The sequence below is a fragment of the Parasteatoda tepidariorum genome, chromosome 5 (assembly GCF_982258835.1).
Source record: "Parasteatoda tepidariorum strain Cologne lab strain chromosome 5, Ptep-v5.0, whole genome shotgun sequence".
Classification (NCBI taxonomy): domain Eukaryota; kingdom Metazoa; phylum Arthropoda; class Arachnida; order Araneae; family Theridiidae; genus Parasteatoda; species Parasteatoda tepidariorum.
In genome coordinates this window covers 115,651,378-115,679,055 of record NC_141759.1, presented here as the reverse complement: position 1 = coordinate 115,679,055, position 27,678 = coordinate 115,651,378, and the positions used below count along the sequence as shown (strand labels likewise).

Sequence of the window (27,678 nt, the reverse complement as noted above, 5' to 3'; positions counted from 1 at the left end):
AAGCTATAAGCAACATTTATTTTACAACATAAACGTATAACATTCTCCTTCAAAACAAAACACCCAAATTGCCTAAATTATTGCGCTAAAATTTTAAAAAGAAGTAATTTTCCTTCAAAATATTAAAATTCCTGACGGCTTGAGTTTTCATAATGCAAACACTATAATTTATACTAAAAAGTAAAGTCGAATGATGAACGTTATAACAATATCTAAGATTATGCATCATTTAAAAATTTTAAATCTGTATGCTGCGGTAAAAAGTTACAGACATAACAGTTATGACCATACACTACTATCGAATCAGAACTCAATTTTGTTATCAGAATCTCGGAATATTTATGAAAATTTGGCATTAGAGGACTGGTTGTATAAAAACTTAGATTTTAAATCTAAAGATGCGTTTATCCTTTTGTTGTGGTATAATGCACCTTCTGTCGTAATTGGCCGACATCAGAATCCCTGGGTGGAGTGTTCTCTCGATTTTTGTAAAGCAAGTGGTATAAGTATTGCCAGACGAAATAGTGGCGGTGGTACTGTCTACCATGATTATGGGAATGTTAACTTTTCTTTTTATGCATCTAGAAAATATTACAATCGTAAAAATAATCTAAATCTTATTGTAAATTCTATTTTAAGTAAGTGGCCTATAAAGCTGAGTGTTTCTGGCAGAGATGACATTCTCTGTGATGAAAAATACAAAGTATCCTTTTTCTTAAAAAAGAAATTCATTTTCATTAAAAATATATCTTACTGATGGAATTCATAATTTAGATACCAATATGATAAGTCACCCTCAATATTTATAAAACTGTAAAATTCTGTCTAATATTTCAGATAAATAAAGCTCACATGAATCATTATCAATTTAAATTTAGTTAAGTATAAAATAAATATGAAATTTAAAAACAATTCTAGCTGATATTAATATGAATCAGATATTTTTTTTATGCATGTGCAATTTAAAGAGCTGCGATAATTTTATCATCTACAAAAATTTCATGCTAAAGATACCCATGGATTTGATATTCAGGTAATTTCCTAATTTATAAGTAGGATTCACTGCATTATGGCATCAATTGTTGCCAAATGTTATACAAATGTCTCTGAAATCATATGCATAAGCATCAAATTTGTCGCCTAGAAATATGATTGAAATTTTCAAAATATTAACGAAAAAAGTTTTTTTTTAGTCCATTAAATTTGATGCATTAAAAATTTTTTTTGTTGCACTTATTTTATTATGGTATAAAATTCAAATGGAATAACTGGAAGTGTCTGGTATAAAAATTCATTAATTTAAATGTTGCAATTTCAAATTTAATCAGAGTTGGCAAAGTTTAGGACAGAATGGATTAGTCCACGGTTTCATCCGTATTGTCCAAAATCCCTTTTTCTTAAAACCTTTTTCTCAAATTATGTCATAATTTAAAAAAAAAAAAATATTAATTTTTAAACAAGAAACAAAATGAAGACAATTTTTTGTTTTATTAAAAAAGTTAATTATTATTTTTAATATTGCATTATTTATCCTTATGCGAAAACATAATTTATCAGTATTAAAAGCATATATATATTCATATTTAAAGGATTAGGTATTCACTTTTGTTGTTCAAATGTGGAGCTTCGAAAGTTTATAAATCTTTTTCTATTATATTATTTTCTTTTAATAAGTTTAAGCAAATTGTATATGAAGTATCAAATATATATTATTATATGTAATTATTATGTGTCACACATATGGAAATTTCACCTTTTACTAATGCTCAAGTTTTTGGACAGTTTTAGTCAGTTTAGGACAATTTAAGACAGTGAAACCCATGTGCTCTGTCCAAAACCAGTTTAGGACGTCCAAAACCCCAACCTTAATTATTGTGCTGTGCTTTGCATTCATGGGAAGATAAAAAAAATACTGTGACTAATCGGATAAATGAATAAAGCATGTTGAGATGGTCAACCAAAATTTAGATTACTGTAAATATATATTACAATGTTTCAATTTCATTATTAAAAACAATAAGTAACTTTATTGAAAAAAGTTTGTAAATTTCTTTTGTTTCTTGTTCTCTTGTAATTGTTTAAAATGTTCAGTTGTGTCTGAAATAATATGACCTTAAATAGTTTGATGACACAGAAACTATTTGAATTCTGTACAATAATGTAATTTATAACATTTAAATTCTGTCATTTAGAATTAAGTGCTTTTAAACAATTTGAAAATTTGTATACTTTTATTTTATCATTTTTTTTTGTATTTATCTTAGTATAAGATAACTTGATTTGTGATAATCCAATGATTAGTACAAAAGTGATATAATTTTTTTATTCTGCGAACTATATATGTTTAACCGTAAGGATATAAAATAATTATGTTTTTTATTCTAAAAAGAATTAATTGTATAGTTTCTATCTAGAAATAGTAACCAAACTATTATCTAATCCAATTGTCTAAAATTTGGTTGAGGAAGACTTTCTTCTTGTGTGAGTCTCATGAAAATCTCATCATTAGATCAAACGTGGAGTTCCATTTTATTATTTTGCGCACTCTGCATTATGTTAAATCTTGCATTTTACAAGAATCACTGTTAAAGAAAAGTAAAAAACATTGTTCGAATTCATGTGATGTGTATGTGCTTCCTTGACATTGTGCGTTATGTTTCAGGCACTGCTTCCAAGGTTGGCAAATTTGCTACTTATCATCATTGCACTGTACTGGTTGATGTGGATGTAATCAAATTGCATCAAGCGCTTCACAGAGATCTAGAAAGTTTTGCTCTTTCTTAATGGTTTTTAATAATTTTTAAACTTTTTTTAGGACTTATTTTATTTTATGTTTTTATTTTACAGAACTGCATTAAGAGTAAAGCCACAGCCAGTACTAAAGCTGAGGTAATTAATTTAAAAACAGTGTGCAGAGACATTAATGTTGGAGATGTCATTAAAACTGTTGCAGACAACTATAAATTAACTTATCATGTAAGTGTGATGCCTAGGTCAGACATAAGCTTTGTGCAATATTCTAAAATTAAAACAGTTCCAGTCAGAGTTGGCAATGTTTATTAATATCTGGTGCATGTCATTTTTTTAAGTCACAATAAAAGTTTTTGAATGTGTTGATTATCAGTCAAACAAATATTTGTATAATATAGATTAAAAATATATTTTGTATAGAAAATTAATTAAAATTTATGATGGTATTATAAATTTTATTTAGGATCAATGAATACAAGTCAATAAGATAGTTGTATAATTGTGAAATTCAAATCATTTGTAAATTTTTTGAACAAAATTTAAATCAGGAAATTTTTACATTTTTTTTGTTTTTGAAATTGAGTGGGAGCGATATATGTTTGTTTTTTCCCACAAATTTGTTACAGTTCTTTATTTTACAAATTCATACAAATGGAAAGGGAAGTTTCAGTAGTAGAATGAAACTGCTAAAGTCTGTTTAGTAGTTGAACTAAAAAAATAGTTACAAATGGTGTCTGAAGCTTCTAACAATGTCACATGATTTGGAAGAACCCATCAATCATCTTTGTAGCTATCATCATCAGCTATTTCATTAGCAATGTTTGCCTTTTGTCATCACTAAGATCGACATTTCAATCTTCTTCAACCTCGTTGATTTGATCACTACACTCGCAGGGTGCATAGCGTTTTAAAAAAGTGCTTATTTTTGATTTACATTTTTTAAAAGCTCTTAAATGCGCTTTTTTTATTTTGCTTTTGTAAAAAGTGCTTCATTTTCTATCTTTTAAAAAGAGAGTTTTTCTTTGCAGTGTCGATTGTCGTTCTAAATTACAAAAAATGCATAATTTTCCCAATTTTCTCTGCAATATTTATCAGAAACAAGTTATTTTATCATGAATATCATGAATTTATGTTCATAAATTAAAAACTTTAAACGATAGAAATTTCAAATCAACTTCATAAAGATAGATGTAATATGGACACTCTTACAATACTTATTGCTATATGATTTTTAGTTTCTTCCATTTTATCTAGTGTCCTAGAAGAAATCGGTTTCTTTTATGAGAAATACCATTCCTGATAAAAAAGTTAAAATATTATGAACCAAAAGAGATGCCAAATAGTGATTTGAATGATTGTTTGCAGGTGAAGGAGGTTCTAAGCGTGTATCCAACGGAAGAACGTTTTCCTGGTTTAAATAAAATACAAGAGAATCTGATGAGCTGGAGTTGGTGCTTTGGTCACACACCATCCTTTACCGTCACCAAATCTTTCCCCATATGTCCCTCCTTTTCCATGTGGAATAGTCAGAATTTACCCACATCTTTTGAAATAAATCTTGTGTGTAACAAAGGGACTATAGAATGTATTAATATTGTACCACAATTATTAGACATTCAAACATTTAATAGATTGAGCCAGTATATAATGGGTTTCAAATTTTCTGACAAAATAATTGATCCACTGGAAATGTGGGTTATGGATTCAAAAAGCAAAATACTATGTAATTATGTCAAATGCTGTATAACACAAATGATTTTTGATGTTCATAAATGATAATTTAATTAAAAACTATGTATTTACATCAATGTGGGCATTGATTCTTTTTTGAAGTTTGACATTGAAAACATAAATGTTCAAAAGGGCATGCTGCAAAAGGGAAAATGTTTTGTTGGTATCTTAAGTCAGTTAAGAGTTTTCAAAAAGTGGTGTTTTGAATATTTCTGATGTTTTCTTGTGAAAAAATAAATATTTAATTTATTTTGAGAGAACGTGCTTTTCTTTTTAATCGAGTATCATCCGAGTATAAATATACTATTTTCATTTGTCGACTTTTACAGGGAGATATACGATATCTAAAATTTTCAATGGAGTTAATGATTTCCTTAATAAAATACTTTAAAGTAGACACACACAGAGATTAGTACTTCGACTTATACTCAGAGGTATACGATATCTAAAATTTTCAATCGAGTCAATGATTTCCTTAATAAAATACTTCAAAGTATGGTTTCAATAATACTGAAACAAAAAATACAGTGAAGATAAGCTTGAAAGTAATTTTCTTGGTGATTTATGAAAACTAAGAGACAACAGCCAAATTTAAAACTAAAAGAAAGTTTTTGATAAAAAAGTATAGTTTTTTTTTATTTTTTAGTTGATTTGATTAGTCACCAAATCTAACTTGATACCTACACTAAATACTATACTATAAGATGTGGTAATTAAAAAGACATTATTACTTTCTGATAGCGAAATACATTGGTTACCACTTTTTATTTATATGAAAAACATGCATGGCAAGTCTCAACATCTAATGGGTTAAGAACTACATAGTTTTTATTAAAAAAATTGGATGTTCTGAACACGTATACAGGTCAGAAATATTAGGACAAAAGAAATTTTATGACAACTACAAACTCTGAAATTATTAAATTTAAAGCTCTATTATGTTAAAATAAATGAAAAAAGTAGTTTATACTGCATTTATTATTAAACTATTAGTACTAAAACTTACTTTTACTATTTTTTATAAATCCATGACATTTTTGTACATTTTCATTTCCTAATTTTCAAGTATCTTTTTAATTATTATTATACTTACATATATACAACATATTGCCTTAAAATTTGTATTGATTCAATAGATTAAAAGAACAAGAAATGTATGTTTCATAAAACTTAGTTAAAACTAATATTATAATTTGTACACAGCTAAATAATGATATTTATTAAATAATGCTGAAATATAGAATTATATTATATTACAGGAACAGATAAGAAAGGAGATGAGGAATCACTCTTAATTAATAACTAAAATAAATTATAAATGTTGAGTGATTATTTTGCATGTAAAAGTGGAGTAATATGAAAGCATTCGGCTCTCCTTATTTTATTATGTAAGAATATTTAATGTACAGAAGTTGATATTTTGAATTGTATATTGAATGCATTAATAGTTAAATACTCTGAAATACTTTAAAATGGTTTGGTTAATTTCAAATAAGAGCTTTAAGTATTAGTAGATACTCTTTTTTTTTTACATGGTCAAAACCAAAAAGCCTGGTTTAAACCAGAAAACTGTTGTTTTTTATCACGCCTGCACCTAGTACTTGAAATACAAATGTCATGTTTTTTTTTTATTTTTATACAAAAGTGATTCAAAGTTACATTTCTGCCTGGTAACAAAGAAAATAGTGAATTGAATAATTTCTTAAAACCTTTTTTTTAAATCTAAAATTCAGTCGCTGTATTGGAATGAATGGTTCAGTGCAAACATTTTAATCAACATTGCATCAATAAAATAGCAAATGGGACTTAATGCATCAGTTGTTATGATGGAAGAGAAAAATGTAATGGGATATCTTAACAATAAAAAAACCATTAAGCGATACATAAATAATCCATTATAACTTCTATTTCCAGTGTGCAAGTAATCTTTTCAAACACCCAATTATAAAAATCAGAGGGTCCACTCACACGTTATTTGTTGATCGTGAAATATCAATGTTTTTTAAAGAATCAGACAATTATGAAGAATCTCATATTTTCTTTTTAATATGCTACACATAATTAATTTTGCATTTTCTCTCATATTTTCTTTACTTATAAGTTTCTTTTTTAAGTAGAAATAATACTTTAAATTACATTCAGAAAAAAATAAGAAAAGATAAAAATACTGAAACTTTTGAATAAATTAACTTTTAAAAATTCTGTAGACTTAATAATTTCTTTATAAATATTTTAATTTTAGAAATTTTCATATTATATTTGTTTTTTTCAGCGGTGAACTTAATACAACAGACATAACAGAAATTTGCTATCTCGTATTAAAAAGCTTTAAAGGATCGACTTGTACACAGGAATATATGGTAGTTTTATGACAGCCAAAAATCTTTGTAAAATAAGGATCCTATCATGATTTTTCTGTCTAAAAAGAATGCTCTGACAGGTTTTAGACCACTAAACACTATCTGTTTTTAGAAACATTGAAATAACTATATATTTCACATTATCTTAGTTTAGGTGGTTAGATACATACGGAGATTTTTAAACTGGTAATTTACTGAGGAGGGAAAAGGGGATGAAACTTCCAGAAAATTTATACCAGCCATCTTTTACAATCCATAATTTCTAGAGGTAGCCAATTTTATCCTTTAATATATTACTCTGGATTCGAAAAGTTTGACTTAAAATTATTTTGAAAAACCATAACATAAAGAATTAAAAAAACATATTAAGGAACCCTGAAAATTAACTGAATAAATTAAATTAGGAAAAAAAAACTGACAAAATTTTAAAAAATTGCTATAACTGTATTTAAATGCTTATAGTTTTACACTGTAATCACACTTTTTTTATAATGCTTTTACACTGTAATCCAACTACAACTATGAAAAATCTGTGATGGAAATCGTCATTCTGTTCTATTATATTTGAATAAAAAATTCAAAATTGCTAATTTATTGCTAAAAAAAAGTCAACCTATAAAAAAAAAAACAACAGTAAAAACAAGGAAAAAAAGCAGAACATTTAGAAAAATAACTTTATTTATATTTAAATAAATTATGGATTAATATTTCATTTTTAACAGAAATGAAAATAATTGTGTCTTTGGATATTAAAACATGTCAAATCCATCAAAATGTATTTTCAGAATCTTCTGTACATCCCTGTTGCTGATGACTTTTATTTGAAGCTCCATCTTTTTTTAAAACTTATTCTAAAACTTTTCCAATATGGATTTACCAAGTTTTAATACACTCCAACCATTAAAGTTAAAAAAAAAAAAAAAAAAAAACTCCTCACATTTTATATTTTTTTAAAGCTTGTGTATGGAAATTTAAAATGATATATGTATTCTATCAACTTTGGAGCATCCATTGTTTATGAATGTGAGACAACGAATGAGCCGCTCGTTCACTGATGTTCAGCGCAGGATGAACTAAAGGTGGTAAGTTCTTGTTGAACAGTAATATTCCACTGATGCTTAGATAGGTATGAAGCATATCTGAAAACAAATTTTAAATCATTATTATTTATATTTCCACAACACTTTCATACAAAGTCAATTCTTATTTCTTAACTTAGAGACCACAAACACTCAGAAAAAAAATTTCCCTTTTAATTATTAATATATTTAGTTCTGCCTGATTAATTTATATGAAATATATAATAAAATACCTTTATAGTGTGGCTTAGAGGAGAACTCTTCCAGGCTAAATAAAAGTCTGGGGCTGTCTGCTACTATGGTAACAAGCGAGACCACGTTTCTATTGGGGGTGAAATGGAGGAAAGAAGGTCTCAATTGGTTTACTTACGACAACCTATGCCAAGATTAAGGCAAAATTATTCACCCCACACCCCTAATCAAAGTGCCTTTTCCTTCATGGTGGCTACTTAAATCAGGTTTTACATTTCCCTGATTTTTCCAGGTAAAAATCTTAAAATTTCCAGGTTAGCGTGTTTTTTTCTTCACAAAGTATGGGATGGATACAATAAAAGTACAAAAATTGTAGAGTATTTTATGTAAAATGATATTTTTTTAATATATAATATTGAAAAAACAATTAAAGTACATTTATTTTAACTTAGCAAGATATTTTTTATTATTATTTTTTTGAATTTTTAACATTTTGGTACAAGCTGGATGTGGAGAAAATAATATGTTTAGCATGTAAAATATATTGTTTTGATTGAATAAAAAAAGTTTAACGTGAATATATTTTTTGCACAAAGTGCACTGAATAGCAAATACAGAGAGACTAAAAAAAAAAAAAAACTTTGACAAGTATTGTTAGTATATTTTCATTAGGGCTGTAATTTGGCAGAATTGCTGAATACCGAATAGTCGGCCAAACAAATTGTCTGAATACCAAATATTTGGTAGCCGAATAGTAGCATTTTTCTTAAAAAAAAAAAATCATTAATGTATATTTTTTTATATATAAATAAGTTTATTCATTTTTTTAAAATTAATCAAAACTTAGCTATATTAGTGTGGGGTAAGAAGAAAAAATTATAAAAGCTATATTAGTGTGGGGTAAGGAGAAAAAATTATAAAAGCTATATTAGTGTGGGGTAAGGAGAAAAAATTATAAAAGTTATCTATTAGAAATATTTAAGATAAATAAAAACTAACTAATAGCTACAAAAAGGAAACTGAAGTTGTAAAGTTGAATAAAAAAGAAACAGAGAAATAACAAAAAATATTCTCTTAATTTTTAAGACAAAACTTTAATACTGAAAATAGTATTTTCTGAAAAAAAAGTAAACACAAAACTTTAAAAGAAAAAAAGTTATCAGAAGAGCTTTTAAAAATGCCCACAAAAAATTATACACAAAAGAGAAACATAAAAAATAAAAATCTATCATAATTAAACTAAACTGATGGAATATCATATTTTAAACTGAACATCTCTTTTCCAATTATACTGTATTTTTTTAACATTTTAAAATAAGGGTAGAAAAAAGAAATAATTCTGATAGAAACTCTCTAAATTGCTCCATAATAAAACTCTTGATAAAAACCGAAGTTTTTTTTTTTAAAAAAAAAGCTAAATAGAAACGAAAAAAAAAATTCTTAATTTTTAAAAGAAAATTTAAAGCTTTTTCAAGTTGTGGAGATCAAAAATAACGTTCTTCAGAAACACTCTTTAAAAAATGCTGTATCATAATAAAAACTTTGATAAAAAGTTAATAAAAAAAAGGCAAAAAAGAGACAAAAAAAAGCATTCTAATTTCTTAAAATATAACCTTAAGGTTTAAAATCACAGCATTTTTTTCTGTTACCAGCTATCTGTCTTACCGTACTAGAAAAAAGTAAAAATAAAATCTATCATAAAATGCTCAGTTAAAATGCTGTGATATAATTAAAACAGAAAAGAAAACAATCTAGATTCTTAAAACAGAAATTTTGCTCTTCCACAACATAATTTTGTAAGCACATGAATATTAAAACTTAACAAAGATGTGTAAAGACTATATCTGATAATGCATAACAAAAATACTATTTTAGTTAACTCTATTTAATCTATAAAAACTTTGTCAAAAAATACTTGGCCGAATAGTAATCGAATATTTGTTGCATCCCTAATTTTCATTAAACAAAAAAATAATTAATAAAAAACAATAATTTCAGGCGATTACGCATTAATAACTTTTTATATTTATTTATATTTTATTTAATCCAAACAGTACTCTTTGTGAAGTTCATTGATCATATTTTCTTTAAACCAATATCTGTCAATACCAATATCTAGTCAAATGTTTAAACAATGTTGTTTTCAAGAACGATAAGCAGTACTAAAAAATTAATGTCACAAAGGCAAAATTGTCAACTTTCTTATTACATATCTCATAGAAAAAAACTGGATAAATTTTTTATTTTTATTCTTTTCTAATTTGAAATTAAAATATTTAAAGAATTCCTATCTAACTAAATGATTTTTTAGCTTAGATTAGTTAATTTTTTTTGTTTGCTTTTACAACTAGAAACACGCACAGTGCAGAACAAAAAAACAGTTTCATTCTCCTTCCCAATAATCACATATGAATAAAAAAACTGATATCCTCTATTTATACAACATTTAACATGTTTCCCATACATTCCCTTATTTTTACGATTTTCTTAAGGTAAAAGGAGAAACAGTTTAGGAAATATCATCTCTGGAAAAAGAGTAACATTAAGAAACTTTCGACATTGTTATTACTACACAATGTCAAATTTTGAATTAAAAATCAAATATTTACCAACAAAATGTTAATATAACTATGTTAACATATGGTTGATCTTTAAAACAGTGGTTCTTAACCTTTTTAAGCCGCGACCCAAATTTGTGAAATATGTTCATGTCGCGACCCAAAAAAAAGTCACAATTTTTTCATTGCTTCATTTTAGATCATATTTTTAAAAAATCTTCAATCCTACGATGATAATTTTTCTTAACTTGCAATTTTTTTATTTATTTTTTTAAAAATAAAGATAAACAAAAGTACTTTTTGATCCAAGGAAAATTTAATTAATAATCAAGTGTTTTTAATAATTTTTATTGACCAAATTAAAATATATTTATAACTTTTTGAAAATAATTGACATTTTAACTTATTCCTTAAAAAAAAAAAAAAAAGAAATATCAATACATATTTTAAGTCTTTTAAATTTTAAATGCAAGTCATACAGTTTTAATGAGAACCTTGTGCTTGAATACATTTTGAAAGATCTTCAAACCTCGGTTGAATGCTTGTCAAGGAGCACCTTATATCTATTTCAGGATTTAACTTGTTCCGGTAATTGTTTTTGATTACACACAGAGCCGAAAAACCAGCCTCACACATATATGTTGTTGAAAAGGGCAATAATACTTTTAGGGCTTCTTTAACAATTATTGGCTTTTCGGTTTTTAATTTTAACCAGAAAGCACATAAAGATTCAGTGTTTTAGTAGAAATTGTATCGAAGTGCTTGGTCACTTTGTACAGTAGAGAACCATTTATCCGGTATCCAGATAACTGGGAAACCAGAAAACGGTGAAAATTTTTGATCGGTTTTCCCGCCATCGTTTTTTTCAGTTAATTCAATAATAGTACGATTACGTCCTTGCATAGACGTATTTAGATTATTTATTTCAAATAAAATATCTGACAAATAAGCAACTTGAGTAATCCACTTCAACTCGGAGAATTTAGATGCTAATAGGTGTTTCTTTTCTCTCAAAAATAATTCAACTTCTGTCCGTAATGATAATACTCTTTGAACAACTTTGCCCTGGGACAGCCATCTAACTTCTGAATAATATAATAAATGTTCGCATTCTGCACCAGATTCGAAACACAGTTCGCGGAAAATTCTACAGTTAAGAGCAAATTTGATTTGATTGACAGTTAAGAGCAGAGAAGATTTGATAAAATTGACTACCGCAACAATTTCATCCAAAACGATACATAATTCGGATGATAATTTTTTTGAAGCAAGATTTTGTCTATGTAACAAACAAAGAATCGATATAATTTGTGGATTCATTTGTTTTGCTCTTGTTGAAAATCCCTTTTGAGATGCTGTCATGGCAGCTGCACCGTCGATGCAAATACTGAAACACTGATTCCAATTTAATCCTTCTTCTTTAAAAAACGAATCGACCATAAGAAAAATATCTTCACGTCTAGTTGCTGTTGACATTGGTTTGCAAAATAAAATGTCCTCCTGTATATCTGTTAAACCTGGATACCACACGTAAACCATGAGTTGAGCATCTTTACTTACATCTGTCGTTTCATCCAGTTGAATACTAAATAAACCAGCAATTTTTATAGCAGAAATAAGTTGATTCTTAATATCAAATGACATATCATTAATTTGTAAATGAATTGTATCATTTGATAATGGTATCTTTTGTAATTTCTTTGAACTTTCATCTCCGCATATGATACGTGCCATGTCAATGGCAGCAGGTTTTATAAGTTTTTCAGCAATATTATGGGGTTTCTTTTGTCTTGCAATATGCCAAGCCACATGAGCTTGTTTGGCAGAATTTATAAAACCACTACTACTTGGTGCATCCAAACGCTGTTGGTATTACTTATTATTTGGTGTATTACTAACTTTTTTGGTTCGACTCAGTGCAAACCAAGAAATATGCTTCGCGACCCAATTTTGGGTCGCGACCCATAGGTTAAGAACCACTGCTTTAAAAGAATCTTTTTTTTTAAAAAATTAAAATATGTTGTTAAAGGTTAAAATGAAATCGAGAAAATTAGCATTAAAAATTGTATGATTTGTTGACAAACATTGCTGTTAGTGATTGTAAGAAAATATGTGATTTGATTGGCTTTGTTGAGAAAAAATAATTCACAGATGTGAATGGGTGTACAAAAGCTTTTAGAAAAAGAGTATAACATATAATCTATTAAATTATGACCAACCAATTTGTGGTGAATTTTATGAAATTAAAAATACTAAAACATTCTTAACCAATTAGTCAGAAGAAAGAAAAAAACTTAAAGCATCGAAACAAACGATAAATGGATTCAATCCACAGTTTAGAAGTGAAACAAATGCTACTTTTATAAACAGAAGCAAATATCTTAACTCCTTCTTCAACCTCCACCACAATCTTTGCCTTTCCTAAACTGTCTCCAAAAAGGTTTCTCCATTAATTTAGCAATTATGGGTTTTATGTGGCATTCTAGTTTTATAGGGATTAATGGAGTAAATTTTGACGCATGCAAAATATTGCTAAGTTGATATTTCAACTGCTTCGCGAAAAATTTCCATTTAAAAAAAGTCGGTATAACGGATCATAAAATAATTTAAATTAAGAAAATCTATAAAAAAAATCCAGCTTTTCTTTAAAATTCCCTGATTTTTTCAGGTTTTTATCTAAATTTTCCAGTTCCCTGATAATTCCAGGTTTTCAAGGTTTTCCAGGTGGGGGACCACCCTGTTTCTTGTAACCATAGTACCAGCCACGACGCGAGCCGGGTGTCTGAAGGAGTCTGAAAGCCGCACTATACTATATAAAGTTGAAAATAAACAATTATTTTTCAAAATTAACTACACAAACATATTAAGTAAAAAGACTCTGGCAGATAGTATTTCAGATATGATGCACACATTTTATTTTATGCTGCTGTTTATGATAGGTCAAACTTAATTGTAAGGATAACTTTTAGTATAAGGTTAACATTGGCCATCAATTAACACACCTTAATACAATTCACCAAATTTCAACAAAATCTGAGGTTATGGGTATAAAAATTTTTTCCCCTGGTGTTTTTGACATGGTATATTATAACCAGTGTTACCAGATTAGGGGTTTTCCCCATAAATTTAGGGGGATTTTTTATCTTCAGTGGGTATTTTAGGGGAATTTGTTTTTAGGGGTTTGTTTTAGGGTTATTTGTGAATTTTTCTAGTTTCATTTTGGATACGTTCTAATATCAAATTTTATAAATGAATGTGTGAGATGGTAATATGAAAATCAATATGTTAAACCAAGACAAAAAGATTTAGATTTAATTTTAGAATTTAACCCCTTTGTTGAATGTAGTAAGTTATTTCTTAGTTCGATTCTCGACTTAAATTTACTTAGTACTCGACTTAAGTTTACTTCGCTGGACTCTTGTTTTAGCTTTATTAAGTATTCCATTTTCAAACTCCATATTAAATATTAAAGACAAATTGAGAAAAAAATGTCTATAACTTCAGCTAATGCTATTTTGCGCGTTCCATATGAACTTTCTAATGGTTGTCAAAATTTTGTACCTACTTCTTCCATGTTAAAAATGTTTAACAGTGAAAAGATATACAAATCAGAAAGCATTTACGAAAATATGTTGGATATTTTATCAGAAATATAAGCAAAATGTTAGGATTAAAAAATTAAATCGTTGATAATAAAATATTTATGAAAAAATGTGCGTGTCAAAAAGCATTGAAAAAAATATCTTAAATATTTTAGTAGAAATTAAAGATAATGTAACGACTGAATTGTAAAAACGACTAATTTGCTGATAATAAAATATTAAAAAGTATTAAAGCAACGTTTTTTATACATTATTTAACTTTTGTACTATTTTTTAATATTTATACATTAAGTTAAAAATTTTGGGGTTTCTTCAAAAATTTTAGGGGATTTTACAACGCCATCTGGGGGTGAACGGTTATCGGCACCTGGCAACACTGATTATAACTAGGTTTATGCTAAAATACTGCCATAATTTTTGTATATACTCAAATGAAATCCACACATTTTTCTTACTTTGGTGTAAATGAAGTCATTACTAAACATTTTTTACTTCATTTTCTTGCATTATAGCCTATATTCTTAATAATTTTAGCAGATTGGTTTTAAACAAGAAACTTCTGACCCTGTGCTTGCCTTTACATCGTAACTAAGGTTTATGCTAAGATAATATGCAATTTAAAGAGAGAGAGAGTTACCGGGAGAGTCGTCAATCCATTTAGACATTCCACCCACAATGCTATCCTGAGTTGAAAGAACAAACTTTAAAACTTCAGGAACATTCACAAACTCATAAGAATCTAAAATCTATAAATAAAAAAGACACATTAGTAAATGAAAAAATATATAATACAAAATAATATACTGCACATTATACAGTCAAACCCCCGGATACAGTGAACAAAATGTTCGCCCCGTTGCCTTGCTACCCACGTATGTTATTTTTTATGGATATAGTGAACCAAAAAAAAAAGAAGTTGAATATTATGAACTTTTTTCTGTCTTCCACTGATTTATTTTCTTCATTTATAATATATATAAAATACAATACTTCAAAATAAATACTTATACCAATTTTTTAAACCACCAATAGCATGGAATGTAGCAATAAGCATTTTTTCTTCTTTGCTTCATTATTGAATTCAGGGTGCGTAGCCAAATCTTTGAATCAAAAATAAGCACTTTTTAAAAACTTTTCAAGCACTTTACAAAAATTTTCAAGCACTCAAAAAATTCATATTCAATCAATGATATTATTGAAAAATAAAGAGTTTTAGGGTTAAAAAAAACCCAAAAAGAAACGGACGTAAATCAAAACAATCAGTACTTTCCCACATCACCGAGTGAATTCAACTTGACCCTGAACTCAGAACAAAAGTACCCTTACCCCCTAAGTCTAAAAAGTGTTAGAAGTAAAATAAAATAAACAAGAATAAAATAAAATTAAATTAAAAAGAAAAACATTTCATAAGGATCTGATATTCTCTATCCGAATTGGAGCACTCGGGTTTCGGTTTTAAGTGTGCGCGCATACGCAAGTCATAACGTGTGGGTACGACATGAAGTCCGCGCGAATGATTACGTAGCAAACACCCCATTTTACGTGAAATGCATGGGATCCACCAGATATCACTGAAGAAACAAAAATTATTTGTGGAAAAAAAGCACTTTTTAAAAACACCAGCTGAAAAAAGCACATTTAAAAGCTTTTAAAAACGAAATCCCCAAAAAAGCACCTTTAAGTACTTTTCACAAACGCTACGCACCCTGGAATTGATTCAGCATTTTAAGAAGCCACAATGCTTCAAGTCAAAGCCGATGAATTTGCTAAACGATTTGTTAAGACTACTTTTGTGTGCTCGAATGGATGGGTTTAAAAAGCGGAATAACATGAATTCAGGAAAAATTATCCGAGAGTCGGGGAGTGTTTCCATATCTGACATTGAGGATTGCTCATCAGTTAAAGATTAAAAATTTTTTTTGTACACAAGACGAAAAGTAATAAAAGTTAACACATTTTGTTGCTATGTATTATTTTTCAGTCATTTATTTAAATAATGTGCTATAAAAGGGGGTGTTAGGAACCATTCATAAATATTGTTTGCTGAACGGATATAGAGAAGTGAACCGAAATTTCGGTCCCTTGAAGGTTCACTATAGCAAGGTTCGACTGTATAAAAAAAGAAACAACAACACCACTCAAGCACAGCAGTTTAAGACAATTCGAGACATGATTTGCTAATTTTTTCTGGAAGGATGAAGAAGGGTTCAATGCTTATGTAATATTTTAACTGCATTAAAAGCTGTTCAAATTCCATATTTTCCAAATTTCCTTTAAAATACAAAAATACATTTGAAAAATTTCAAATTTAGAAATAAACTCAGGGAAAAAATCCAAGAGTCAAAAGTTTTGACCACAAATGTAAAACACAAAAGATTCACAAAATTTATGGCAAAAATAATGATAAAAATACAGACACTATTATTATTTATCTCAGAAATATGCTATTAAAAAAATTTCTAACAATTTTGAACATTATTGTAATTTTGTGCTAAAAATATTAGTTTAATTATGATCAAGTTAATAATTTCCTTCTTATATTGGCATAGGCAGAATTGGCATTTGAATTAAAATGTATTTTTAATTTTAAAGTAAGTGCTATTTCAAAGTTTGATTACATAAAGTCTATGCTAAGTATTCTACAAAGGTAATAACTTATGCAACTCATGACTTTGAAGTTATCAATTCAGATTCCTGATCCACAAGGCATAGAAGGATTGGGCAACAATTTGAAAAATATAATCTAAAAAAAAAAAAGCCAGGAGAGAAGTCTTAAATTTAAGCTTAAAAATTTCACAAAATATAAACTTGCTTTTTCACACTAACAAATCAGAATATAAACAATACACACATTTCCCTTTAAAATATTTACATAATACAGTGAAAACTGTTAAGAACATTATTATATCCTTTTTATGATGGCCACCTCTTTTAGTTGATTTTAAATGATCAAACTGGCAAATTTCTGCCTTTTAGAATTGACCACCTGTCTCACAAGTGGTCAATTGCTCAGGTTTCACTGCATTACTAAATTAATTTTTTTACAGGGTTGCCACTCAAAACTGGAGGGAAATAAATTCCCTGTATATATTATACAACATATTAAGAGGAAACACTTCCATTACTGTGCTCTTGGGTGAGCTGTAACTATACAAGGTTTAATTCCTGAAAAAAACTTGTAGAGAAAAAAAAGGAACAGCTGAATAATGAAATAGTTTAGTATAGCTGAAATATCATCCTTAAATATTCCATAAATTACGCTTTGGGTGGTCACCATTTTTTAAAAGACGAAAATAAGAAACAAAATTCCCTGAATTTTCCCATTTTGTAAAGAACAGGGTGCATAGTCAAATTTTTCAACCAGACATAAGCACTTTTCAAGCACTCAAAAACTAGTTTAAGCACTTTAAAAAAGTATCATAATTAGACAGGGTTGGCAAGTTTTTGACAATTGCCAAAAACCCAAAATTTTGGCATAATGATAATTATTAGCAATAATAAATATGAAGTATTTATTAAATATGAAGTATTTATAATTAACATACATGTGAAATTACAAGTTTTCCATCAATATTATGTCCGTGAATTATCTTAAATTGCATTCTTTTTGTTTTGAAAATTACTGCCAAAACCCCAAGTTTGGTGCAGAAAAAAATTAAATAATTATAAATAAAAATGCATATTATAATATACATAAAAATATAAATGTGTATTACATTATAGTATTGTAAATATATAATTGCAAATAAAAATATCAAATTGCAATTTATCCAATCCCCTTATTTGTTTAACTATTAAAAAAACATTAAAAAGCAATTATCCTTAAAAAAAATTAACAATCATCTTATTCTTTGTATGTAAAATCAATTTTCATTTTATTCCATTTTCACCCCTCTTTTCCCCAAAGCAAGCGATAAAGAAAAAAAAGTTTTGAAGTCCTTATGACTCTAAGTTCCTTTTTCAGTTTTGTATGAATAAGAACGGAATTCGAAACCGTTCTTTCAATCGATGTTCAGCTGTATAGACTAGAATGTTGACCTACTTAACTATTATAACATATAATTAGGAAATTTATTCTAATAACTGTACCAAATATTGCTGGAAACTTAAAAAAAATCCTTGAATTGAAAAAATTATTAACTCATTTAAAAAAAACATTTATATTTTTTATAAATTATAATTAGTTTACTTATCAGGGAATATATTATATTTATCGTCAATATTTATGTATGCAGGAGAAATCTCAGTCCGTAATATTTCCTTAAAACAGTTTTTTTTAATCAAAATTTTCCCAAAAATTTTAACATTTTTCTTTCAGTAAAATAACTTTTTAAAACTATATTTGGAAAGTAAAGTTTAAATAGAAATTTGTTTGAAAGAATAGGAATTGTAGAATAGAAATTTGTTTTATTTTACATAATTCTTGAATAAGCTAGCCTTTGTTAAAAATCAAAATATGTTAAAATAGTAGTAATTTAAGGTCCCACTCATAAACTTAAGGAATTCAAACTAATAAATACACAAATTGACACTTTATGTTTTTTAACAAGGTAAAATTTTCAAAGCGAGATATTTTTTTAAGAATAAAATATTTTGCAGGAATATTTTTAGATAGAAAATTTTTCTTTGGCTGCCTGAATTTCCCACAGAACCTCGTTATCATGATTAGACATATACTGCTAACCTGGACATAAGTAATAATAACAAACATTAAGAATAAAAAAAAAAATTTTTTTTATAAGTTGAGATCAGACAGTTATTGGCAACCACTTAAGTTTCACTTAATCTAAAAAATCTGCCTAAATTTAGGCATAAAATAATTAAAATCAATATTTAGATTGATAATAATTAACAACTCAAAGATTTTACTTCTAATATATTAAAAGTACCATGTTTTCAGAAAAAAGTAATTAATAATTTATGGATTTTGGCCATATTTTATATAAATGATACATTAATATAATTTTCAATTATAGTTTATAATGCAAGTATTTTTCACGATTTAATGTCTAATAAAATGACCCAAATGAAACTTGTCACAAGTTTTTGAGTTATATCAAATTTCAAAAATTTTTGACGTTTCAAGTCTAAAACCAGTTTTTGACATCAAAATCCCAATCCTATAATAAAGATATATATGTGTACTAATAAGAAAATTTTCCTTCATCCTATTGTTGAAAGTTCTTCATAAATACATTAACAAAATGCAAAATAATATCCTAAGACTTTACATGATCATGATAAATTATCTAGTTTCTGAGAAAGAACTCTTTTCTTGATTATATTAGCCACCAGAAAAACAATTTATACACAATTTTAAAGATATTCAATATTAAGTAGCTCATTCTATTTTTAAATTAATAATTACATAATTATGTTATTTAATTACGTGAAACTTTTTTTATTCAAAATTATAATTAATTTAACTATTATTTAAAAAGGTTATTGAGAGTATTTTTTAGATTTAAATAAGAGTTATTTATAAAAGCATATTCAATAACACATTAAAAAGATAAACATTATTGATCATATCGAATTTATAAAGATATGTAAAGAATTAAGGGGTCACAGTAACCTTGCAAATTTTTTTTTAAATAAAGGTATAATCATTCATTTTGTGGATGCTTTACATGCTCATTTAATTTATAATCAATAATTTATCTTCAAAAAATAATTAAACTGCTTAATTTTTTTTTAAACTTTAAAAAATTCAAAATCCTTAAGGCTTTTTTATTTTGCACATATTTTCAAATTTTTTTTTTAATTTCCTAGTGCTTACAATATTTATCTTAACAATTTCATGCATTTATTTGTTGATATATCAATTAGAAAATTTTGTATTGATTATTTTGTAAAAAAGTGGAAAAAAAAGGTTAAAAATTCCTGTTAGGTATACATAACATGCTGTAAAAATTGTAATACCTCATAAAATGCTTGTTCCATGCACAGTTTAAATAAGTGTATTATACTTAAGATAAAAAAGTTTACTTCAAAGTTTCATCTTAAATCGAAAATTTTTTTTAAGGATTTAATTAAGATTAAAACACAAAATTATCATCTATGAGTAAAAGCACTTTAAAGTCTGTCTGCTGATCAAGTTTCTGCTTTAGGGCAATCTAAAACCATTTATAACTTTTTTAAAAATGTAGATAGAGATGATTTTTTTCCAGTGCATTTGAAATAGCTTGAAGTTTTATTATAAGCAATTAAAAAAATATTGATATTTTGGTCATTTTTTGGGGTACTGTTACCTCTTAAGCAGACTAAAAAAAAAACTCTAATAAATTCATATTAGGTAAATGTAAATTAATGAATGGCCCCTAAAGGAATGTTTTTTATTATTATTTGTTACTTGGTTCAGTATTTAAATTTCGTTAATGAAATGTTTAAATAATTTTGAGATGTAAATACAATGAGTATTGAAGCTAGACATTCTTACCCAACAATCTTAATATTTAATAAATCTGTGATAATAAAATTTTTTATTTCAATTGTTTTTAATCATTAAGAAATTAATTAAAGTTTTTTGGAATGACAAATCTTAATCTTTTCACTACTAACCATAAGATTTTTTGCTGCATTTAAAATTTTAAAAAAGCCCCTCACTTCATACTTTTTTAAAAGCTTGGCTCTAAAGATTATTGATCTCTCATAAACATGCCCCGACTTAGCTTAATTGAGGCCCGGGACAAAAACTTCTTTGGGGGCCCCTCCTCTGCTTCACTATTTTAGTAATGAAGAACCGAAATGTATGGAGGTATTTAAATTTTTCACCTCATTCTAGATATATAACAAGAAAAATGACTAGAACCTAAAATAGCTATAAATGCCCCCCCCCCCAAATGGGCAGACGAAATATTATTCCGTCCATTTCATTGATTTTCTGACATTTCTATGACCATCATGCCGAATGCAATTTTCTGATTGTTAACTTTGTTATCTAGCTGCAAAAAATTCATATCCTTGCTGACATGAGGGCGGAATTCAGCTAAATTTACGAAATTACGATGGCTCATTAAGTGAATCAGAAGCCTGTATTTTTGTAAACATATCACATTTTGTGATATAAAAAAAAAAAAAAATAAATAAAAAAAAAATAATAAAAAAAGCTTTTGATTGGTCGAATTTGTCCATCGTAATTGCAAAAATTTAGCTGAATTCGCACTAAAAAGCAATAGATTTATGAAACATAGATTTTTTGCATTCATGCAATAGATTAATGAAAAAGCTAACATAAAACTGATGGGTTTTACACTGTACTGATATTTTGTTCATTAAGGAAGGAAGCCTAAAATAAACCTTCTATTCGATTTAGGGGGCCTGGGGCAACTGCTCTGTATGCCCCTGCCTTAGTCAGGCTCTACTCATAAAACAAATTAATACTAAAAATTTTAAAAGTAAATTAATAAAAAGAAATAAGCAAAAAAAAAAAAAAAGCAATGAAGTACAACAAATGTTTACAAAATTTTTAGACAGTTGGTGGATGATCTCCTCAAGTAACAACATTAAGCTAAAAATTCTCAATTAATTCTTAAATTTAATGAATAAAAGGGGGATGGAAATTTTGAGGTGATGAAGCTTTCATATTTTTTACTGCTCTGGGGACCCACGTGAAAATACGTAATTAATGAATGATCCCAAAGTCAAGTTCAAATATTATGGAACTGTTCTATAAATAGAATATCCCGAAAATGCCATTAGCTTGCCAGTGACAAACACAAGGACGTGTCACTAGCGATAAAACTAAGAAGAGATATAAAATTTTCTATCGCTATTGGGGGGAAGGGGAGGAATTGACAATGTTTATTTGGTTCCCAAAATGAGCAAAAATTCGAGAGATTTTTCGATTCGATTTCAAAGGGCGGAAATTGAATTCTGAAATTGAGAATCTCTTGCAAAATGCAGCAGAGTTGCACATGAGTCGAGAAAAATCCTTCCCACTGAATCCAGCTTAGTATAAGCACATGCTGACCCGCAAGCATTTCATGAAATATATAAAACGATTAGCGTTTTCATACGCAACGGACTGACGGTACGCAGAATTAAATTGGGGTTGAATTAATTGTGAAAACATTGAATAGAACCTCTTTCTGGATAATTTGTGGCAAAAATTAACATGGTAAAGAAAAAAATATCTTATTTTGGAAAAGGGAAAATTAAGCACTTTTTAAAAACACCCAATGAAAAAAAGCACCTTTAAGGACTTTTAAAAACCGAAAATTGAAAATAAGCACCTTTTTAAAAACGCCAAGCACCCTGAAGAAAAACTCAAAATTTCCTGCATTTTCCCAGTTAATTTTAGATGATTTTTAGATTCCCTGTATTCCCATTCTCCCTATGGAGTAGCAACCCTGTCTTAAGGCAGAAAAAAAAGGGTAAAACAGAAATGAGACAGAATTATTTTACATAACAGTTACATTGTATAAACAAAATTTCAGGATTCATGTTAATATTTTTTTTAATTTAAAATAGAAATGAGGTTTGTTTACTTTGAGAATGGCTCCAATCCAGAAAGTGTAGCATGTATCTTCTGGTTTATTGGGTCGCCCTTGAAATCCTTGATTTTGACGGAAAACGAGCCACCGCCTCAGAGCATTCATTTCTGTGAGTGAAAACGCCTTCTCCAATTCTCCCATCAAATAAAGAGATGCAACAGCACAGAAGGTAGAACCTCCTATAAATGAAGCATTTCTATCACTCAAGGTAAATATAACACACAGTAAAGTGTCACCAGATGTTGCTATGCTTTGCCCAAAGCCAGATAAAGGGTGGGTAAATTTGAATTTAAAAAATAAATGCTTTGCCTGAAGCCATATTAAGGGTGGGTAAATTTGAATGAACATATAAACTTCCAGTATATTAAATCACACAGTTTTTTCAATAGTGGACGATAGAAAATTCTTTCCCAGAAAACTGTAATGTTTTAAACAATATGAATCAGAGAAGATGGATTCCTATAACGAAGAACACTTCTAAAGATTTAATATCAATAGCATAATAGGTTGAAGGTAATTGTGATACGCAATATAAAATTATTAATAAAAATATTTTTGCATTTTATAATAAAAATTACCAAATGCCATAAAAATGATAAAAAATGGGGAAGGGAAAATATCTAAAGAATTTAAACAATGCTCCAAAACTAAAAAAGAATTCCTGAAAAATCTGAAGAAAAAAAAAAACCCTCTAAAAGAGACAAAAATGCAAATGTCATTAAAATAGTCATAAGTTTCATGGTCATTCAAATGATGACTTTGGAAGCAAGAAAATCTGGATAAAAAGGAAAAGGTTGTGTCGAAATCAAAAATGAATTACTAAAAACTCATCTAAGGTTTTTTTTTAAATTTTCAAGTTGCAAAAGGCATAATCTTGAAGAGTGAATAGATTCATAGATAATTGATTAAGAAATTTTGCAAAATGAGGCGAATTTTATTTAACATTGATTGTTTAGTACTATTTTATTCAAGGGGCACATGAAACAATTATTAAAATATTGATTTGAATCGTATTAAGAGAGTTTATTTAAAAGATGCATAAAAAAAACTTTTTTTTTTTTAAATTCTATATTGGATTAAAGATTTTGCATTTTTATAACACCTTTGAAAGGTAATATTATTTTCACTGCAAATATTCTGAATATGAAGGTAATATTTCTATTACATAAAGTTCAACCAGATAAATTTTTTTTTTTTTTGATAACTCAAAGATAGACTCTGAACATAAAACTCACCAGTAGGTTTAATAATTTCTTGTATATAAAATGCTTCTCAGATTTAAAAAACTTCATTCAGTTCAGAACATTCTAAATACTATATCTATTTAATTTTAACAGTTTAGAAACTAACATGTAATACAGCACAGAATACTATACAATAACAGAATACTGCAGCATTATTAAATAATTTGCAGGAAAAAATCAACATTTGATGAATGAGTCCCTTAAAAAATTTTATTAGCAAAAAATATACACTATAATAAAATAATAAATTTTTTTTATTCTGGTTGCATTTTTTCTAAAATAGCTGTAGTGATATATCGTGAAGGAGTTTCATCAAAAACAGCTTTTATTAAAAAATCCAATGCAATCTGACTGAGGATTGCAAAACAGTATTTAATTGGAAAACTGAATGTTTTCATATTTTGATAATTTATTATTGAAAATAGAAATAATTATTTTATTATAGAAAATTATTTTTTGTACTGTTTGGTGCAATTGCAGTTCCTTCTTCAGGAACTGAATTTAAGATGAATCCTCAGTCAAACTGTTTTTCTAACAGGGTTGCCATTCAAATCTGGAAGGAAAAAAATTCCCTGTGTTTTCCCTGTACATATTTACTATACATAATATATCAAGAGGAAACACAACAATTACTTGCTCTTGTATGAGCTATATTACGCTAACCATACTATTTTTAATTGCTGGAAAAACTTAGAGAAAAAAAGGAACAGATGAACATTCTTAAATAATATTATAGTAAATGAAATAGTTTAGTATAGCTGAAATATCATCCTTAAATATCCCATAAATTACGCTTTGAGTGGACACCCTTTTTTAAAAGACAAAAGGGGGAAACAAAATTCTTGTTATTTTTAGCAGTTTGTGAAGAAAAAAAATCAAAATTCTCCGTTATTTTATGAACTTCTCCTTTATTTTAAATTCCCTGTATTTTCCAGGTTTTCCTTATTCTCCTTGTGGAGTGGCAACCCTATTGAATAAATCACAGCCTGAAAGCATTTTTAGTGGCTTAATTTATGATTCATTACTAAGCATAGTGTTCTAAGAACATTTTTAATGACAAAATATACATTAAGGAAGGTCATTACAGAATACTTTATATTCCACAGCAGAAATATCAAAAGTGACGGAATGACTGCTACCTTTTTTGTTTGGCAAACTCTTTAGAAACTATCTGAAGAAACATTAGGCTAAGCAAAGTCAAATTTCAAAAATATTGCAAAGGTGATGAATTTTGTGCAGGAATACGTCTTTCAATTATGCCAGCAATAACATTTCTTTTTATTCAAATTTTCAGTCTAAACATTGAATTTGAATGCATGTAATAAAATTTATTTCTTTTTTAGTTCTGAGAAATTTAAGTTTTCAAATTTAAGAATTATTGGCATAGTTTAGGATTATTTTCTATTGCTTTGTTTTTTCTTCAGTATAATTTGGCACAAATGGATTAGCTAAATCACCTTCAGCCACAAAGAAGTTTTTATTTAAAAAAGAGAGAGAGAGAGAGAGAGAGAGAGAGAAGGAAATATAGCTTATTTCTATTCAATTTATTTAAAAACAATTGCCTAATTAAGTTTCGATTTTTAATAATTAACAAAATTACTTTTATTCAAAACATTTATTATCCATTTACTATACAAGTAAAAGATTTTATCACGAAATCATACACATGGGTGCCATACTGAAAACATTGTAAGACTCCTGAACTTAGTTTTTGACCAATTAACACTGTCTAGTATTGTTTACAAGAATTTACAGAAATGTACTGCTCACTGACTTCAAAAAATACCTTCCCTTAATGCATATTATAATTATATCAGATTAGATTGTTTTTTTCTAAAAGAAAAAAATGAATACATATACAATTATTTACATTTTTCTTAATTTATTCCTTACAGCATACAAAACAAAGATAACAGCTAACCTTGTACATCTTTTAACACCAATCTTTGAATAATAAACCACTATTTTTTGGAGCCATTTATATCTATTTTTTTTCATTTTATCATCAATATTTTGCCCTAGCCCTATAAATATCATTTTTAAAAAATAATCTTAACATAACTTTGCCCAGCATTTCAAAGTACGAAGGGGTAAAAAATGCTACCTCAAGCAGAATCAGTTATAAATTCTATTTGCATAAACAGATGTCAGTCACTCTCACACTTTCAGTACATTTTCTGTGACATTATAATTTGATAATTTTGCAATAATTATGCAAAATAACAATGTTTTCATTAAAAACTAATTTTTATTGATATATTTTAATAGAAGATACATTATATTTTTTAAGAACAAAAATGAGGAAAATTTTACTTACTGAAAAATTAAAAAAACATTTAAAATAGAAATTATATATATAGAAATGCAATTTTGAAATAATTATGTAAAATAACAATCTTTTCATTAAAAACTTATTTTTATTGATATATTTTTATGAAGATACGTTATATTTTAAGAACAAAAATGTGAAAAATTTAATTTATTGAAAAATAGAAATTATATATGGCAAAACAGATGCAAATAAATAGAAGCAAAAATAGAAATTATATAGAAATAATATAATTTTGAAATAATTATGTAAAATAACAATATTTTCAATAAAAACTAATTTTTATTTATACATTTTAGTAGAAGATACGTAATATTTTTCAAGAACAAAAATTTGGAAAATTTTATGACCTTTCTTTAAAGACTGATTTCAGCCTCAGGACAGAAGAGTAGCACCCATGTAATACACTAACGATGAAAATTTCACTTACAAAGGTGTATGTGAAGTGAGAAAGACCTAGATTAAAGGCAGCTTATAAAGTCACAAAAAAGTAAACATTCACAATAACTAGGCTGAGACAGTAAAACTCATAAACTTTGTACCTTCTCAAAGTGTCGCATATAGTAATTGCCTAACGGCAGCAATCCCTTTGATATACTTACCATGTGATTCTAAACCAGGCCCTTGTCCTATTCCTCCATCGTAATTCTAGAAAAAAAGAAAGAAAAAGATTTGAAGTCACATGCATGAATTTTTAAAATATTAGTTCAAACTTAATGTTTTGCATAAAAAAAAAGTTTACTTATAAAATATTAGGTTAAATTATAACTGATTTCTGACATTTATTTAATTCACAGTTTACTACACAGATCTAAAATATGCGTTCAAAAAAACATGAAGCAAATTTATTTTCATCAAGCAGTAATTATAAATGAATTAAACTGAAGTTTTTTTCTCTCTCAAAAATTTATTTTAGAAACTTGTTTTTTTATAAATTAAGCTCAATGTAATTTTTATGTAAATAAATGAATTATTATATGATTGTCTCTGCCGGCTCATACAGTTAAATTGAAGGTGGTGCACTTAGCGGATCATTTGTAATAAGTTGACTACCTTTTTTTAAGTTTAAAATGGTGGATTTTGTGCACAGAGCGAAAAAGAAAAAAAAAAGGACCTTCTTGAGTAACTTTTGATCTGATGATAGGATCTTCACGATCTAGGACTCAATCTTAATGGAAGGACGTCAAATATGCTACAATATTTTAAGTTACAAAATCAGACACAAACACATACTTTTTCTGAATAAACATACCTTTTTTTATGATGGATTTGCGAACTTTGAGCGAAATTGGTCAAATAGTTCCTGAGAACTCAAATCTTTAATAAATGACTTATGG

General features: G+C 27.2%; 2 protein-coding genes across 3 annotated transcripts in view; one reads left to right on the top strand and one right to left on the bottom strand.

Moving 5' to 3' along the window:
• Positions 1-34: 34 nt before the first annotated feature.
• Positions 35-4,742, top strand: Lipt1 (Lipoyltransferase 1). The gene is made up of 4 exons (XM_087164872.1): positions 35-705; positions 2,658-2,763; positions 2,848-2,976; positions 4,117-4,742. The coding sequence occupies exons 1-4, from the start codon at positions 191-193 to the stop codon at positions 4,525-4,527; spliced, it is 1,161 nt and encodes a 386-aa protein (XP_087020998.1). The 5' UTR covers positions 35-190; the 3' UTR covers positions 4,528-4,742.
• A 2,760-nt stretch (positions 4,743-7,502) lies between these two features.
• betaggt-I (geranylgeranyl transferase type-1 subunit beta) overlaps positions 7,503-27,678 on the bottom strand; it is a 38,401-nt gene continuing 18,225 nt past the window's right edge. For both annotated transcript variants that reach the window (XM_043052273.3, XM_043052272.3), the window contains exons 6-9: positions 26,944-26,989; positions 22,763-22,947; positions 14,911-15,019; positions 7,503-7,981 (exon numbers count right to left, since the gene is read on the bottom strand). In XM_043052273.3, coding sequence (XP_042908207.2) covers positions 7,836-7,981; positions 14,911-15,019; positions 22,763-22,947; positions 26,944-26,989 — 486 coding nt within the window. In that variant the 3' untranslated portion in view covers positions 7,503-7,835. The remainder of the gene's footprint in view (positions 7,982-14,910; positions 15,020-22,762; positions 22,948-26,943; positions 26,990-27,678) is intronic.

Coding starts and splice junctions, on each gene's coding strand:
- Lipt1 (XM_087164872.1), top strand. CDS start 191: ATGATGAACGTTATAACAATATCTAAGATTATGCATCATTTAAAAATT. Junction 706..2,657: donor TGTGATGAAAAATACAAAGT/ATCCTTTTTCTT, acceptor TGTGCGTTATGT/TTCAGGCACTGCTTCCAAGG. Junction 2,764..2,847: donor AAGCGCTTCACAGAGATCTA/GAAAGTTTTGCT, acceptor TTTATTTTACAG/AACTGCATTAAGAGTAAAGC.